This window comes from Cibotium barometz, chromosome 22, assembly GCF_041138505.1.
Source record: "Cibotium barometz isolate CiBa-2024 chromosome 22, ASM4113850v1, whole genome shotgun sequence".
NCBI classification, from domain to species: Eukaryota; Viridiplantae; Streptophyta; class Polypodiopsida; order Cyatheales; family Cibotiaceae; genus Cibotium; species Cibotium barometz.
The window spans coordinates 22,191,696-22,211,153 of NC_141067.1; the positions used below are offsets into that span (position 1 = coordinate 22,191,696).

The 19,458-nt window shown below is 41.9% G+C and overlaps 1 protein-coding gene across 1 annotated transcript; it reads left to right on the forward strand.

Annotated features, from left to right (window-relative positions):
* Nucleotides 1-18,651: 18,651 nt before the first annotated feature.
* On the forward strand, nucleotides 18,652-19,147 carry LOC147626407 (uncharacterized). The gene is made up of 2 exons (XM_086816803.1): nucleotides 18,652-18,967; nucleotides 19,038-19,147. The coding sequence occupies exons 1-2, from the start codon at nucleotides 18,652-18,654 to the stop codon at nucleotides 19,145-19,147; spliced, it is 426 nt and encodes a 141-aa protein (XP_086672929.1).
* The last annotated feature ends 311 nt before the right edge of the window (nucleotides 19,148-19,458 follow it).

A 19,458-nucleotide genomic window follows, 5' to 3' on the forward strand; every position in this document is an offset into this window, starting at 1 on the left:
TATCCACCATGGGCAAAGTATCCATGTGCCCTTGCCTTGAAGCTCATCGATCCACTCTTTGGGGTACAATCCTGTCTCCTATGTCTCAGATAGGGTACTCGAGAATATATACCTGATCACACACACTACTTCTCTACCACCTAATACATAAACATTAAAGAAGTCTAAGAAACCAATATAATAAGAGTAACAACTTCTCCACCACATAAGGCAAAAAAATAAAAGAGGTGTGCTGCGTTATGTTTCTACCTACATTTAAAAAAAAATGCGTCAAAAGAGTTAGTGATCTTACTCTCCATTTGAAATATGTGCTCGAGCAATCTCCTAACTTGGGAGTAGTGAATTTGCTAACCTTTCACCCCATCCCTAGTATGAGATCACTTTTTTGAAAAACTTTTTTCCACAGTCGGGGTTGGCAATTTGTGCCAGCTCATGCCCCCTCTTAGTAAATAGTGCCTATGTCTCCTTCAAGGCATCTCTGGTTCTTGTTGATGAACATTTCTACATTCAGTTGGTATTCTCTACTCCCTCACTCTCAGGCAAGCCACTGATCTTGGCTTGGTTTGTGGCATCGAACTCCGACTGTAATGCATTTATGTTTGTGAAACATATTTCGAAATCAAAACATGGCTTTACTATGGTTTGAGAAAGAGGCGCGCACAAACTAATTATGACAAGAGTGCCATGGGAAGCTTCAGCCACTTGGATCTGTTAGGTCCCCGATGAGTAATAGCTTTTTGGGCTGGCCCATGCACGATCAACACCATTGAACTTTGACAAATTAGCAAGAGCCACACGCTGCATTATAAATATATTATGTGTCATTGTGTTCGGCACATGAATGGTAGTGATCTTGGAAATTTTGCATACATATAAAACATTGTAAATGATGACATATACAATGTTTGTTCATTTTATACACAAAAACACAATATACAATCCACTTACTTGTTGGTCATGTGCAACACCAACAAGAACTCTGCCTCCTCCTCAAGGAATCAAACCACTCAACAATTCACCTTGGGAATCTTCTCTCTTTCAACTCGATTGGTTTTCACCCATTATTGCCAAGATTTGAGTCAATGGTTGCTATCCCAAACAACAAACATCTTCCCAACCATGCGTCGCCATCCTTCCATCTCCTCTAGTATCGTGTCAGACTCACCTGAAAACAATAGGTCGTGAGTGACCAGTTGCACTTTGATGGTCACTTCGATGGTTGAATGAAATGGGCTGTTTGCTAGTAGGGAATCCCTAAGAGACAATGAATGCTGCCATTTTCGATTGGTATGTGCTCTCCTCCATACTTTTAATTAACCCCTTGATGGTATCCTCGTTCTTTCATACGGATTGCCGGGTTTGTAAGGAGGCGACAAAGTGGCACTCTAGGAAGGCGATTATGATTATCGACCAAGTGGTCTTCCACCCAATTCATGGAGATGTGTCGATCAACCACTTGGTCGAAACTCTCTTTTACAGACTCCTCTTCTTTAACAATTATGGCACTACTGCTGGCCACATGATTGTCCATGGGCATTAAAGAACCAACCCCCAGAGTCAACTGCCAATTGAGAGGTGTTCATTACCTCACTTGATGTGGCCACTTGTGATATGCCCACGTCTTGCGATAGTGCGATCTCATCTTGATGTATGATGAACCCCTTCGATTGCAAACGAGTCCGGGAAGGAATTTTGGCTTGAAAGTCACATGCTTCAAAGATGCCGCCTTGAAAAATTCAACATAAGCTTTTTCAACCATATTCTTTATTTTTTAAAATTAAAGTTTAAATATGATTAGTAATTAATATACGTTCTTTGTTTATTGATATGCAACCATAATTAAGAAAAGTGCTTAAATTAGTCCCTAATTATGATTAATTACTGATCCAAGACATCCATTCTTTCAAATAAGATGTGATGCATTACATTAAATATGCATAAAATTTCTTAAACTTTAACAATTATTATGCCATTTAGATTAATCACAAGAAGAATACCTCAAGAATTTGAATGATTGAATCAACTCCTTGCTCTTTGCTCCTTTAATCCATCACTCCTTGCTCAATGCTTCTTATACTCCACGAGGGCGTGTTGAGGGAGGAAAGGGGGGCTACCATGCGTTGAGAGAGGAGAGGGGGGCTGCCACGCTTTGCTCCTTTAATCCATCACTCCTTGCTCAATGCTCCTTATACTCCACGAGGGCGTGTTGAGGGAGGAAAGGGGGGGTACCATGTGTTGAGAGAGGAGAGGGGGGCTACCATGCGTTGAGAGAGGAGAGGGGGTTGCCACGCGTTGAGGGAGGAGAGAGGGGCGAGTTGAGGGATGAAAGGGGGTGCTTGGGCGGAGGGCTCACAAAGGGCTTTGTCATCGTGCCAAACAAGGGGCATCTCGCCACCTTTTATTCCACGTATGTACATGCCAAAAGCATGAAAAGCATGTCTAGACCCAAATAACACCAATGGTGCCACCTCCAAGGTCCTAACACCTCGGTGAGGTATGTATGTGGCAGTCACCGCTAGGAGCGTATTCAATAGCATTTCCACCATCCATGAACGAATTGGCAAGTCTTTCCAAAGACCACGTGCACTTTTTTTGGTTTCACAAAAAGTGCCTAACATCTAAATCATTCACATCGTGAAATGGTTAAGTAGTTCATGTCATGAACTAGTTTTTGCACTCTCACGTGCTCAAAAATTACTTCGGATTTACAAGTCAGCGTTACCTTGATCTAATTTGACTGGTCTCAATTTGCTCAATTAAGGCACTTCCCTACCCTTAATCTGACAATAGTAGGTTCGTGAACTAAATCTGGTTATGCCATGAAACTACAGAAAATATTTCATGTCGTGAAATGTTTAATAGTTCACACCATGAAAAGATATGCAGTTCACTTTGTGAGACCTAATTGATTCACATTGTGAACTAGACAGTTTTTCACTTTGTGAAGTATTCTCTGCTAGTTCACGGATTAAAATTTTGTAGGACCCGTTGTGTCAGAGATGTTAGGATAAGGCAATCTATTTTTAGGAAGGTAATCCCGTGATTTGCAATGTTGATTGTGGGAGAGGTTCACGTTGTGAACCGTTTTTCTGCACTTTCATGTGTGAAGTTTCCACAGTGACATAGAGGAGTTTGGGTGCAAATTACCTATCCAGATGCTCCAAAATGATTGTGCTAGACATAAGGAGTGTAATGCGAGTTCAAAACACAACCAATGGCTCCTTATTTTTGTGATTTTTGTGGATTTTTTGAAGAAACAAAAATAGAGTATCACCCTGCTCATTCATGTTCATGAATTTGGTGATACAAACATCAAAATTGAAAGGAAAAAAAAGTAGATTTCCTCTAGGGTCACCCCAATACTCACCCACACAACAAAAACAACCAATTTCTCACAAACCTTCACTTTCACTCAAACCTTATCCATTCATTCCATACACAATGCACTTCTATAATGTAAAGGCAATGATGAAACTTGTATAGTGGGAGCTGAAACTCAAGGAGGATGGAAGAAACAAGGGTGTTTCCCCGGTAGCGGCATAAAAAATGTTATGGGCTACCACACCTCCAAAAAGAAAGAACTCTATGCATTCACCTTTGGAAGAAGAAATAGAACACAATCGTTGTAGGGAACTTACCAATGCTTCAAGCTCGTGTCCCTTGAGGTGTCCAAGCTCACTTTGAGAAGCTCTAATCCTCCACGCTTCACCTCCATGCTATCACCGTAGAGTCGCTCACACCACCACACAAGGAAATCTCTCTCTCTCACTTCTCTACAAGCATACATGCATATAAGCATAAAGAAGGTACATGTACTAGAATACTCTCTCACACACTCTCTCAAGACAAGGCAAGAACTCTCATAGCATAAAGGGGGATTGTGTCCATTCATTATGAGAAAATACCTTATATACAATTGGCCCTTATTCACACTTGGGCGCCCAAAACTTACTAACTAAGGCCTTGGGTGGCCAATATCTCATAATGTTACAACTTTTATAGTGCCTTTGCATCACACTTATTAATGTCCTCAAACAAAGAAGCATAATTGTTAATCTTAACTGGGATTAGCAGACCCCACGAGAACCTGTAATTCTTGAAACTAGATCACACATGACAAAACTTGGTTCTTATCTTGACCCTCGGAAGGATATTGAGCAACTCTAAGAATTTAGTGATTTAGTTATGAAAACAGAAGAGGAGCTTGAACCAAAACCCAAGCAAGAGTCTTAGTGATACTATACACCCTAGTACCTTAACATCTACTACTAAGATTTGCAAACCTCTAGATGTGCTGATTATCATCATGGAAAAGATTGAGACCTCCACCTCTCATAGTTTAATCCCTGATTGCTTCAAGACAACTACCATATGGAAACCCTGAGCCCATCTCGGAGATGAATTTTCCAGCCTCACCGACACCTATTTATGGAAAGGTGATAATGATGACACTACTAAATATCCCCTGTAAGGTTTCCTCCTTCTAAAATAGCGGAAACACTTAAGATAGTCCACTAAGTCTTAACTTGGAGAAAATTTCCTATTTATCGACACCTTGACCATGTAGAGATTCAAGGATACGATTCATAGGTAAGACCTAGTCCTATCCCGCAGGGGGAGCGTGATCTTCTAAAAATCAAATCACCCATAGGGTAATTGATCATAAATTGGGCAACTACTAGACTTGATTTCTAGAGGCAACGCTTTTTTCCTCATCCATGCAAGGCACAGCTGCTGGCCTAGTCTTCTAGAATAGAGTTGCCCAAGAACCTATTTATCTAGCGTAGGGCTTTCACTTAATCTGTTGGAAAGCTACCCGACTAATCGGGTCCACCCGTCCATAGGATGGTGCCGTCTCGGGGCATTCCATCCTCCCACTTTCCACCCTACTCACGCGTCAATTTGTTTTCTAGTTAATCCTACCACATTGTCTGACATAAATAAACATGTTCCTTAATTAAGGCCCTTTTCACAAGGTTTGTTAAAACATCCTTTTTCCACAGTACAATAATGCCAAAGATAAGATTTATAAAAAAGTTTATACATGAATCAATTTCATACAAGCCAAACCGGCTCTCTTATTCTTTTCCTTTATACTGCAGATGATCTAGAATTCGGCCTTCCAGCCTCTACATGCTGGGCAAAACCCTATGGGACCATACACCTCATCATCGGCCGCTAGTGAGGACTCAAGCCGGCCTGTCGCCCTCTCAGGCTCCATTGCTCGATCTCCTCCCGCCCCTCAGAGGGATGTCTGCACACTAGGGTAGGCTTATTCACCGTACTAGCCTTGGCCCTCAAAACTAGATAGCATCATAATCTCTCGCCTCAATCGGCGAACCTTATTCTCCCAATGGTATGAGGGATACCTTGGGCTATTCCCGGGCTTTGCTAACAACGCCGCCCGGCTACACAAGCACGGAACGGAGTTAGCGTCAAAGCCAGGAAAAACTTGCACTCTTTAAAGATAACAATTTCAATGCAATTTATTGAATACAGCATCACACAATTCGTAACTTCATACAAATTTATGTCATTATTTTAAAAGAAAAAGATACACATTTATTAACACTAAATATAAAAAAAACTCTTCTTTAAAGGATAACCAAGCTAACCTGGCCACCATTTCCTTGGGAAGCTTGTAAAGGGAGGGTTGGAGCCGCATCGGGAGCATCTTCCCTAATCTCGTTGTTGCGCGCTCCTCCCGAGGCAATATTCTAACGTTTCCAGGAAGGGGCCATCTTGGATGTCGTCTTGTAGGGCTCATTGTCGCGGTCAAAATGCTTCAGTCGGATCTCAATTCTGAGATTGTTTGCTCACCGTATGAGCAAAAGACCACAGCGCACGAACCCTCTCTTAAGGCTAAAACCTCTTACTACAGTCCACGCAAATGGGGGGGGGGGAGAAGAGTTAAGGACACTGCCTCCTTTCAAGAGGGGGATAGAGGAAAATTGCCTTCTCTGAAAAATGGCAAATGAGGGGGTGTGAGAGGGGTGGCTGCAAGGGGCGACTATACTACAGCAAGTACTGCACAGGGACGGACGGCGGCACAGCAGAGCATAGGCTACGCAGAAATGCATGTTGCCCATGGAGCACCCCAGGGGTTTATATAACTATGGGGTACGGGTGGGCGCTACGCAAAGCAAGGACGAAAGGATGGTGTACCAGCAAATGCTGTAGATCAGTGGCCTGCATGGGTCTAGGGAAAAGGTACGGTGTCGGTTAACAGGGAAAGGAGTGGTACGCATGTACCTTATCTGGTCATCAAGGGCAGCATGGGTGTCCACGTAGTAGCGATACGTGTGGACCACACAGTGGGCGGCCGTCCTTTGGTTCTTGTGCGGCCATCGTACAGGCACCCTGGTAAGTGTGTACGGTCTAAATTTTGGGGCGAGGTCCCCAAATTTAGGGCGCCGGCCTCAATTTGCGTGCCGGACGTCGTCGCTTTTTAACTAAAAATGACTGAAATTTACGCATAAGCTTGATCCGGTGTCCGTTTTGGATGCTGTAAAATCCTATATTAGGGTAAAATCACATGCAGATTCTAAATTTGGGCTCAGAATGTGAAGATTCTAAGTAAAAATGACTCAAATAATAAAATCATTGATTTTTACACCATAAAAACTCATAAATTTATCTATTACATGGACATTTCTTTATTAGTGAAGATGGGTATATTACATCCTTCCCCCCTTAAAGAAATCGAGATATCCTCATCTCGTTTCATGAATTGGGGATAATCCTTTAAGAGTATAGCTTCATCTTCCCAAGTTGCATCCTCTTTCCACTGTACTAGATGTTCTACAAGAGTTCTATTTCGGAGTTGCCTTTCCCTAGAATCTATGATGCTACTTGGCTGTAATTCAAGGACTCCTTGAGTAGGGATTACAACTTGTTCATCATCAAGAATATGATCAAGACTGGGCACATAAGGTTTTAACAAACTTACATGAAATACATTGTGGACTTACATGAAATACATTGTGGACTTTGATATGGGCTGGGAGTTGGAGTTTATAGGCACTTTTACCTAGACACTTGATAACTGTATAGGGACCACAATACCTAGGGCTGATCTTCTTATATTTCCCAAGTGATAGAGAACTTCGTTTGGGTCGCACTCATAGAAGAACTTTGTCTCCTTTTCCTTGAAGATCCTTTCAGACCTCTTGGTGTCAGCATAATGCTTTTGTCGATCTTGGGCAGCTTTAATATCCTTTTGGATTGCCTTGGTTTGTTCCTCCATCTCTTTGAGCATTTTCCTGGATGCCTCAACTCTTATGGTCGGATCAGAGAAATTTAGAGGAGACAAGCATTCTTGCCCATAGAGTGCTTTGAATGGTGACATTCCTATGCTCTGATGATAAGATGCATTGTAGGCAAATTCTACCAGAGGAAGGTATTGAATCCACCTTCTTGGCTTCCATCCACAATATGCTCTGAGAATGTCTTCAATTACTTGATTGACTCTCTCAGTCTGGCCATCGGTCTCTGGAGGATGATAAGCTGTGCTAAAGCAAAGTTGAGTTCCCAGGGCTTGAAATAAGGATTGCCAGAACTGTGAAGTGAAGTCAGAATCCCGGTCACTTACTATCCTTTTTGGGAGACCAGGACTTCCTTGATAAATATTCGAGCAACATCATAAGCTTTGAAGGTCTTCTTTGCTGGTATAAGGTGAGCTACTTTGGTAAGTAAGTCCAGCACCCCTGTACTCTGCCTCTGTACTCAACAAGGCAACTGTTGGCTGCTTCTTACTGCTCCAACTCCACTTCATTTGGGGAATATCCAAGGGTTGAAGTTTCCCAGGCATCTTGACCCTTTTAGCTTTGATCCTTTGGCATGAGAGACATTGCTTCAAGTACCAGAGGACATCATTTTTCAAGCCTGCCCAATGAAAGCTCCTTCTTACAGCATTTAATGTTTTTGCATAGCCTGGGTGTCCTGCAGCAGAGCAGGACTATCATGAGCTTCATGGAGGATTAGTGTCTTTAAAGCAGGATCCTTAGGGATACATAGCCTGTGATTGAAGTAGAGGCTTCCTTCATGAGTGGAGTATCCCTTGATTAGATTCTTCTCTTTCTTTGAATTTTCCCCTTCTTCTACTAACTTTATCATCCTGTGATAATCTGGATCATGAGATGAGACTTCTTCCACCTTGACCAGTATGAGATTATTTGGTATTGAAATTGCACTCAAGAAAGATTCGGCTAAGTGCATCTCCTACCACATTATCTTTCCCAGGGCAGAATTTGATGTCGAAGTCATATTCCATCCCGTGATTCCCAAAAACCCACAAACTTCATGAACTGATTTAGGGGATGGCCACTCTAGAATATCTTTGACCTTGGCGGGGTCTACTGAAATGCCATCTTTGGAGACGATGAATCCAAGATACTCAATTTGATGAGTAAAGAAGGTACATTTGCTCTTCTTGGCATAGAGTTTGTGTCTGCGCAATAATTACAGAATACGCACATGCTCCTCATGCTCTTCCATTGATTTGGAGTAGATTAAGATGTCATAAAAAAAACAAGCACAAATTCATCCAAGTAAGGGCGGAATATATCTTGCATTAGGCGGTTGAAGGTTGCAGGAGCATTGGTTAACCCGAATGACATTACAGTAAACTCATAGTGGCCATAACGGGTATTGAAGGCTGTCTTGGGTATATATGCTTCCTTGACTTTGATCTGATAGTAACTAGACCTCAAATCTATTTTTGAGAAGACTTTGGCCCCATGAAGCCTGTCAAGAAGTTCGTCGATGCGAGGAATAGGATACTTATTCTTGACAGTGACTTGATTTAGTCCTCGATAATCTATGTAGAGGCAGAGAGTTCCGTCCTTCTTTTTTTGGAAAAGGACAGGTGCCCCCCAAGGAGAGCTACTGGGGCGTACAAATCCTTGCTCAATGAGTTGGGAAAGTTGCTCTTTAAGTTCAATGGCTTCAGGAAGGGACATTTTATAGGGCGTTTTTGAGACGGGTTGAGCCCTAGGGATCACCTCGATTTCATGATCGACTTCTCGAGGAGGCGGTAGCCTTGTAAGCTCGTCAGTCAGAGAATTCTTGGAGCCAAGAGGGTTCTGTCTCCTTACTAGGTTCAATGGCTTTGTTGAGCTTGAATAAGAAAACTTGCTAACCCTTACGTGTTCCCTTGAGAAGATGTTTTGCCTTGACTACCCTAGATTTAGGTTTTCCTGTTATCCCCTAAATGGATATTACTTGGCCATGCTCATTTTCAAAAGTGATACTCCCCTGGTTACAATGAATGCTAGCTTTGTTTGCAATTAACCAATCCATCCCAAGGATTCCATCATAAATTCCTAATGGCAAGACTCTAAAGTGGCCATGAGTTTGCTCATTACCCAGCTCAAAATCAAGGTTTCCTATAGAGTGGCAAGATACTACTTCTTTCCCACCACCACTGGCTAACTCTACAGTCATTCTTCTAGCTGTTTTTTGACCCAAGTTTAATTTTTGCAAACACATAGGAGAAAGAAATGAATGGGTACTGCCACAATCAATCAAAAGCTGAAATGGCTTACCGTGATGAGTGGCTGGGGTTTGGATTACACCAAATTGTTTATTCGGACCTTGGTGTTCTACTGCTGTTGCATGGACGGTGGCGCGCTCTTCTTCAGCCATTTCCAAGGTCGGTTCTTCACTTATAACACAGGCGGTTCTAGCAACTGCTCCTCCGCGGCCTCTGCCACGTCCACCACCGCCTCTTGCACCTTGGTGGATAGGGGTTCCACGGCCTTGATTTTCTTTGCCACCTTGGGGAAATGATGTTGCCATCTTGGGACAGTTGGCCCTGAAGTGTCCCGGCTCATTGCACTCAAAACACAGAGGGCCTTCTCTGGAAGAAGCAGCATACGAGCGGGGGACAAAAGAGTTGCCTTGTCGCCCTCTATTGTAGTAGGGAAAATTCTGTTGGCGTTTCTTGTAGGGTTGATCTTTAGGATTTGCCTCAGGGTAAGATCTCTTTTGATGCTTAGGTTTGTCAGTCCTCATTTCTTTCACAAGGGGCTTTGCTCGTATGAGAGCATCCTGTAATGAGCTTGGCCTCATTACTTCAAGGCGGGAATCTAAGGGTTCATTTAACCCTTGGCAGAAACGAGCACTTGCTGGGAAGTAGTCATAGTTGGGACATACTTCTGAAGAGTGATAAATTTGGAATAGTAGTCCTCAAGAGTTGCACTGCCTAAGATAAAAAAACTCATTCATCTCTATGGATTCATGGGAAGTAGTCATAATTGGGGCATACTTCTGAAGAGTGATAAATTTGGAATAGTAGTCCTCAAGAGTTAAGCTGCACTGCCTAAGACAAAAAAACTCTATTCATCTTTATGGATTCATGGGAAGGGGGAAGATATCTTTCCTTCACGGCCTACTTGATGTCTTCCCATGTTTGGGAATACTCGGTGACTCCCTTGTCACGGCACCACTGTTTCCACCAGAGTTTAGCATCTCCGATGAGGCGAAACCGTGCAAGCATAGACTGATTTGCTACTCCAGTACCGGCGGCAGAGAAATAATCATCCATCGCTTCAATCCAGACTTCAGCATCCTTCTCAATCTTTGAACCTTCTCCTTTAAAGGAGGGAAGTTGCATTTGCTTGAGCAGGAGCTTCTTCTCCTCCTGGATATCAGTGTAAAGTGCATTGGGAAGTAGAGGGTGATCGTCCTGGCCATCATTGTAAAAACAATTTTAAGATTACAAGATTCATATATGCACAACGCTTATTTTGGAGAGTAAAACATTGAAATCATTTTATTTCCAAATATTTACAAGGATGAGTTTTATTACAAAGATCTGAGACTAATATAATTAGTCTTATTTGCCATCAAGGGAAATTCCTAGGCTTGACTATGACATAAGGGTAGAGCAGTCCACATAGGTGAAATATGGGGGTTCCGCTGTAGTTTCTAAGACTCTAAAACTGATGGTAAGGGTGGTAGACTCTAGATTGGGATAGGTCCCAACACAGCTACTCTGTCAGCAGGTAAGACTTGCATCACTTGGTCATACACCCAACGATCTTGAGGTATGCGAATCCCATCTATAGTCACAAAGGTGTCGGCCGTGGGGTACCGAGACGGGCCAAAATAAACAGATCATCTTCAACTTTTCAATCCAACGAATCCGCTTTAGGTAGGTGGTAAGGTTCCCAATTCGATCTGCTCGGATGAAGAAATATCTCGGCTCATGACTCCAGAAATCTCTACCTCATCCTCTTTCAATACGAGAGAAATGAGGGAGGGACATCTTCTCTAGTATCTGCACCATGGTGTCACGAAACTCGAAATTTGAGGAGTGAGCAGTCTCGAAGATGCATTGGAAAACTAGAAACTTCGAGTAGGCATCTTCCTCTTCCTACAATTATTCAAACATCAATTCAATTTGTTTGTTTTAGTAGGATGTTTTTATTAATTAGCATTATGTTAGGTAAAACATTTATTGAAAACAGTCCTTAAATGGCAATTCCTAGGAGCTAAGATCGGCTCTGATACCAATTGTAAGGTTCCCCCCTTCTAAAATAGGGGAAATACTTAAGATAGTCCACTAAGTCTTAACTTGGAGAAAATTTCCTATTTATCGACACCTTGACCATGTAGAGATTCAAGGATATGATTCATAGACCTAGTCCTATCCCGCAGGGGGCGCGTGATCTTCTAAAAATCAAATCACCCATAGGGTAATTGATCATAAATTGGGCAACTACTAGACTTGATTTCTAGACGCAACGCTTTTTTCCTCATCCATGCACGGCACAGCCGCTGGCCTAGTCTTCTAGAATAGAGTTGCCCAAGAACCTATTTATCTAGCGTAAGGCTTTCACTTAATCTGTTGGAAAGCTACCCGACTAATCGGGTCCACCCATCCATAGGATGGTGCCGTCTCGGGGCATTCCATCCTCCTACTTTCCACCCTACTCACACGTCAATTTGTTTTCTAATTAATCCTACCACACTCTTTGACATAAAAAAACATGTTCCTTAATTAAGGCCCTAAAGGGGGGGTGGTCAAAAAGCGAGCCAAGAGCAGCGAGCACAAAGCAATGAGTAGAGCTCATGTTCTTGTGAAAGTGAGCAGGTAGGGACATGGTATGATGTTAAGCGAGCATGAAATGTTAAAGAGAAGAGTGGAACCACAATGCAATTCTGTAGCAATCAAACAAAGAAGACATGAAATGTTCTAAAGGGGGTGGTCAAAAAGCGAGCCAAGAGCAGCGAGCACAAAGCAATGAGTAGAGCTCATGTTCTTGTGAAAGTGAGCAGGTAGGGGCATGGTATGATGTTAAGCGAGCATGAAATGTTAAAGAGAAGAGTGGAACCACAATGCAATTCTGTAGCAATCAAACAAAGAAGACATGAAATGTTCTAAAATGACCATTGCAATAATTTTTTTTTTTCGAACCAATGGTGCAGATACAAAAAATCACTATTAAACCCATATTGCTTGGCTCGCTAAAAAGATGTTGAATCTATAGTATTCACAATGTTGGAGAGCCATTAGCAAACAAAAGACAATAGATAGGAAAATTTATAAAATAACCAAAACATTTCCAAAACAATAACTAATAAACTCGTACTACGGTTCAGCTGGTATGACATGACCCCCATACATATTTCAACTAAAGTGGGTTACAGGTTCCTAAAGCTATTGAGGATGACTTCTAATAGACTTAGTTAGCATGTCTTTTACAATTCTCTCAGAAATACAAACTTGATGAATATGCATATTGTTGTTCACATCCTGTCCAAGAATCATTAAGAACACAAAGTATATGTGATTGCATGCAAGATATGGTCTTTTCTTGGCCACTCTATCTCTGAACTCCACACATGAACACATTGGATTCTTCTGAATAGTGACCTCTATCAGAGGTGTGTCTTGGCTCCCATTGGTCAATGGATTAATACTAAATGTTTCCTTTACCCCTTTTATATGTATATGGCTGCCTACAACTTCTGCATGCATATCTAAGGCCACAGTGATTTGACCAAATGTAGCCTTTGAAATTCCTCGTCGATATGGAAATTGTTTCACCTCCTTGTTTATCTCGCTAGTGCCTTTTGCAAGTTCCTTTTCTAGAAAAAACTCAAGAGGAATACCAATGTCATATCCTGCTCTAATAAGCTTGCAGGCTTCTTTCACTTGTAACTTGGTACCTTTAGCAATGGGCCAAACACAAGGGACATCCTCTGGTGGATGTAATATTGTCTTTGTAATTTTCCAAGTGTGCCTAACATCTGTATTACAAAAATAGCAATACTTCTCCTTTTTCCAGGAGGATAGTTGACAATCACTCCAAAAACAAGGACTGACATCACCCCCTCGCAACCTTGAGCTACACTTTTTCCCCGATGCCCAGTGGTTGCACTCAACTCGATTCACTGTTGGTATCCTCCGCAAGGCCCACTTTGTATCATGCACATCACTTTCAAGGCTCTCTAAAACTTTGCATTGCTCATCGACCTCTATTGCAGGCTCTAACCTCTCTCTTGTCACATAGTTAAACTCAGGCCTATGGCTAGAGTTGCCAAAGTTTTCTTCTGTCGAGTCGTGTAGTGGCCTTTTGGCTCGAATAGTTTTATTCTCACCCTTGAATTTTACCCTATTTGAAAACATAGGGGTCCCCGCCACTGCATCATCCACTGCTCGTGAGGTAGCTATTGGGGATGGACTTGCTTTCTGTCGAGAAAGAGCTCTCTCAACCAAAAGCTCCAATGTAGGCCCACAACCTGTGTATTTTCCTTCCAAGAAAGCCAGTTGTCTGGCACATTGGAAGTAAGCATTGATTAGATCTGTCACACAAGCATCATAAAGACTAATCTTTTGCCTATACCCCTCCCCTGCCAACCAGCTTGCATGCTTGGTCTTTGACATATTTGTCCTTGGGACAAGAGCATTGACAATAGGCTCTCCATCCTACAAGAGAGTGGTAGAAATTGATTAAAAACAATGCAGTGCACATAAGTAGGAGGCACACAATAATACAATGAATAATCTCTTACAAACATTACCTTTAAAATGAAATGACCCCATCGACTAACCCTATAGTGCCACCAACTCAACCAGCTAAGAAGCTTAGGGATGTTTCTATCAGCTGCCTTGCCAGTTGCCCACCATGCTCGTATCCTGCGAAATTGCTGAAGGGCACTTTCTTTGTTTGGGGCAGTCCTCCACTTCTCACACATCTCCCTGTGCTTTTCTTGATGTGGGCTATAGATGTACCTCTGCGTGTGGACACGAAGGTTGTCTTCCCAATGCCATAAACATGACCTTTCCCTTTCAATCATCTCCTTTCCGTCATTGAAGACACGTCTCACTGCATTCCAGTTAGCGCCAGCCTCATCCGCCATAAACCCAAAAAAATTTGCTACCTTTCCTATGTGCTCCACCATTACCAAATTCATATTTTCCCAAAACATGACTTGAGCATCCTCATCCTCTTCTCTAAATTCACAAGTTGCTATTGTCAATAGCTCACCAATCCTGCATGCCACAAATGGAAACAGAGTTATATTAAAGACACAAATTAAGCAATGCTCTCTACCGCTTGTAACTTACATGTGGTCATAAACATGTGCTCCCATTGTATGCCATCCAGTATCCACTCGTCGATGCACATGATCAAAGCAGACCCATGCTTGATTAAGATCCCCATTACCATCCTTGTCCATTCGCCGAACAATGTCAATCCCAGAACCAGGTCCAGTAGTAGACATCTTAAAGATAAAGCAACGCTCAGTAGTAGTGGTGGCTTGCAATGGAAATCGAGAACCATGGAAGAACTCAAAATGGCATGTTCTTTTTAGATTAAGAATGGCTTCATATCCTTCACCCAGAGGCCGTGTTGTTTTTCGTGTTTGCATTACCATCTGCTTCACCCTGCATTCATAAAGCATACTTAGTGTATTAAAGATGATAATTGCATACTATTCTTTGCTAAATTGCACTTCCTACGTACTTTTTGACATTTATCAAACTTTGCAACTCTTGCGACATCTCCTGTAGCTCCCTCTCTGTCATGAATTCTCCCTGTGCCTTGTCATCATCAGTGAATGCTCTTAGAACCACCTCCCTTGCCACAATCATTTGTACCTTTCTGGGCCCAGCGTTGTGGTCGATGCCCACTGCACGTGCTACAAAGGCCTTGATATTTCGTATCGATGCTCGGCACATTCCCTTGGAAACCATGTGTGTATGTTTGCCATAATGAATAAATAGTCTGCTGTGCATTGATTCTTTTGGCATAAAATAATAGACACAAGCAGGACATTCTTTAAGACACATTGGCACATGCTTGCAGAAAAAACACTCAAGGTTCTCGAAGCTCCCAATTGCTAAATTCCCATATTTTGGAGATTTTATCAGCTGCCCATTCCAATGGAGTTTGTTTGGTTGATTCATACGTGTCCTAAAGGAGCAGTGCTCATTCATGCACTGGAAGGTTCCCCCGCAGAAGCTCTTCCTAAGAACAAAAGTTTTATTGGCCCTAGTTTGCGTTTGTGGCTTTGTCCAAATGTTGCCCTCGTATTTTTGCTCCATCCCTTCCATACCTTTCCCACCTTCAAGCTCATATGTACTGAACTCTGGGTACACCTTGGGAAGCTCTTTTACCTTGCCTTTGTAATCACAATCATGGATTAAAGTGTGCAAGACATCAGTAGGAGGTAACATGCGGATTATTTGAAAGCAAGAGACCGCAGTATCAAACTGAACATCTTCCTCTTCCAAATGTTGAAAGCACTTTTCCACAGGAGAGACCTCTATCTCCTCTTGCAATGACCCATGTGCTTGGACATTGATTTCTTCTATCTCTTCAGTGTCCAAGTCACTGCAAAGCACAATGCTCTCTAATTCAATGCACAATGCAAAACAAAAAATGTCAAAGTCAAAGTTAATGCCACTTACATTGGAGTACTCTTTCGAGAACCGGGAGGAAATATAGTTGAGGGGCCTTGTTCTGGGGTCTCAAAATAATTCTCTGATTTGGCAATATATATAGAGGACAATGAATGCTCCAGGATAAAATATGCCTCGTCTCCAATCCCTGCATACAAGTGTAAAGGACAAATGGGCTCATACTCTCCTCCAATTTCAAGTAAGGCCTCCACATTTATCCCACCAATAGTTCCAAGCTTCCCCCGGATCATGTTGATTGACACAAGACATTTGCCATTCGAGAAGGGGACTCGGATGCATGCACCCATTGTAGAATGGAGGAAAACACGAGCCTCCCTGCATAATGCAATCACAACAACAATTAAGGAATTTACATTGAATATTAGCCAAAAATATTTTAATACTAGATGTTCTTGCTCTAATCAATAGCATATACTAGCCATAATACAATTTTACTAGGCTCATTTTAAGACTATGGGTAGAAGCAAATAAAAATATGTATTGCAAAAACAGTCATAATGAAGGGTATCAAAAAGAGTACATGTATATATGTATATATGTTTGTGTGTGTGTGTGTATGTATACACACACACGCGCACACACACACACACACATATTTGCTTTGTGTTAGTTCTTGCGCTTTTTCATAATCTCCTGTTAGATTTCTAAAACTCTACCAGTTGGATGCCATAGCATAACTGTGCTATAGATTTAAAAAAATCGAAAAAATATTGACCAAACCCTTAAATTTTAGTGTTGAAATTCATTAGTGTTAGGATAAAAAAATTTGTCCAGTGCCTAACTTAGGGTTTTTAGTAGTCGGCTACTTCTTATGAAGCAATTACTTAAGGCTTTTAGTCGTCCTCCGCACAGAAGCATCTTCCCTCGAACACACACGCAGAGAAGCGATCATGAAGCATCATACGTCTCCCCAGCAAAGAAACGTTGATCTCATGCGCAGGGCCCTCTCCCCACTCCAATCTTTCTCCCCAACAAAGAGACACAGAAAGGTATCATCATCCATGAATTTGTGCTATTTTTCCTGAATGAATTTGTGCGCTCAGCGCACAAAATAATAGGATGTTTTGCTGCCGCCACACTCCACACACAGTAGCATGAGATGTGCGGCGTTACTTCTTGCTATTTTTCTTGAATGAATTTGTGCGCTCAGCGCACAAAATAATAGGATGTTTTGCTGCCGCCACACTCCACACACAGTATGAGATGTGCGGCATTACTTCTTGTTATTTTTCTTGAATGAATTTGTGCGCTCAGCGCACAAAATAATAGGATGTTTTGCTGCCGAGCATTGAAAAAATCATCACGATTTTGAGTTCATTTCAAGCTTCGGGGGCAGCGCCCCCGAACTCCCCCGCCAAGGGGGGCCTAAATGGCTGCCGCCGGCCCCCCTTGGATCCCCCCGGCGGCAGAAATTTGGAGAGAGTAGTGTAAGAACATGCTATCTATATGGTGCTATCTCAAACACATTGCATAGACTGTCTCTCTTACTACTGTCTATATTATGCAGACTTTGTGTATACAAGAAGCTCAAAAAACTCACATTTGATGTCTTCTTGGTTGAGAAACGGCTCACACAGTCGAGAGAGGAGACCAGCAAACATGTGCATCTAAAGAACAATAGCACAAAAAGAAAAAAGTTTGTCCTTAAAAAAGTGTTGGATTGCGAAATATCACTTTTAAAGTTTATTAGTACTTAATATTGAATGCCTTCTGATTTGGGCTATCGAATCTTTATATATTTTCCAATAAATTTGAATGCCTTGAATTGAACACCTGAAAAGGGCTCCGTAAATATTTTCCAATGAAGATTTTTTTAAAATATTCAATACGGCTTTCAATGCCTTGGAATTTGGGCCAAAGCACTCCATATGATAATCTCAAAGATATTCTGTTCGTTAATGAGTTGGCCGTTTTGTTGGATAGTGAATGTGCCACCTTTGTTTGATGATTGTGTTGCAGTACTGAATTTAATCTCTTTAGTGAATGTGCCACCTTTTCTTTAAGTTTGTGTCGTATTACTGAATTTGCTGTTAAAATAATCAATTAATTATACAATACGAGTAGAATACTATTTGAAGATTTGTTCTTGTATTTTTGCATGGCTATCTGGTTTTCAAATGAGTTCGAGTCATTTCACTAGAGCATCTTGCTTGAAAGGTTCTTGTTGTGCAAAAATGGATGAGTTACCTCTTGCTAAGCGGAAAAAGAGTGTGCAGGTTGGCCCAGGTGAGAGCTCATCGAGACACACAAGGAGGCAAGCTGATTTTTCCAGCACTTTGGAGCAAGCCGCCTCCTCAAACCCTACTACGGAGCATGCGGTACATATCATAGATGACACTAACCTGGAGGTGGATATGGATAGGCAGCATCTACATAGTGATGAAAGAAATGAGGAGGATGGACAAAATGTAGTGGGGGAAAATGAGGAAAATAAAGGTGATCAAAATGAGGGTGAGAATACTCAAGGTGGTGATAATGAGGATGAAGGTGAGAATACTGAGGATACTGGGAGAGAGATAGAGGGGGAATAGAACACACATCCACTAGAGGATCAAGAAGAAACAGTTGTCACAATCCAAACTGAAGGAAGCAAGCAGAAAAAAAACAAGGTTGATATTTTTGGGAAGATTCTTGAGACATCTACTCCACAAGCCTTTTTAGATAGGATAGGAGTCAAATTTAGGTCTCCACCTCCACGTGTTCCTCTTTGTAGGATGATCCAGACGGAGGCAATCCGAAAGGTTTCTCCCTCAACAGATAAGTCTCTTACTCGAAGCTTCAAAAAACTAGGTGGGTACATTGAGAGCATGGGAGCTTTCACAGTATCAATTATGGACTTGGAAGGGGAGGAGACACCATTGACACAAGAGAGGGAGGAATCTTGGGATGAGCATTGGAGGACTGTGAATCAACAATTTGAGGAAACTCTTGCACTTGACCCCGATTGGGGTCCGTACTTGAGCCGAAAAATGGTGCATATTCTTGATGGTAATAATCGACACAATGCTTGGATGGACTGCATTTCTACAGGTGAGTTCTCATTGGGATGTTATAGTTTCTTATGCTTCTTTGTCCTTTCTAATTTTGTGTTTTATTACAGGGTTTCAAGGGGATTTGTCCATGCATTGTTGTGTTCTCTGTAAATTTTATGTGTTCGAGCGGAGGGATGTGGGTGAGCTTTTGTTTTCATTGTCCAGGTTGAACAAGTAAGTTAATTTGTTATCAGAGTCTCCTTCTATGTCAAGTAAGTTGTTTGTACTCAAGAATATTAACATATTTTTTCTTTGTTTTGTAGGACGCATGATTATGCATTTGTGCCAACCACATTTGGTGATCGTCTATTTCAACTAAGAAGATTGGGAGAGTCCGACCTAACAACTCTCATGGCACATTTGGACAATGAGGACAAGTTGTGGGTTGAGAGAGAGATGCAGAGTGCATCTGCCAGAGGAAGGCCTAGTTGGCTTCATTTGCCAATCCAGATTATGACTTGGCTCTTGTTCAAGGACGAGATGGAGCAA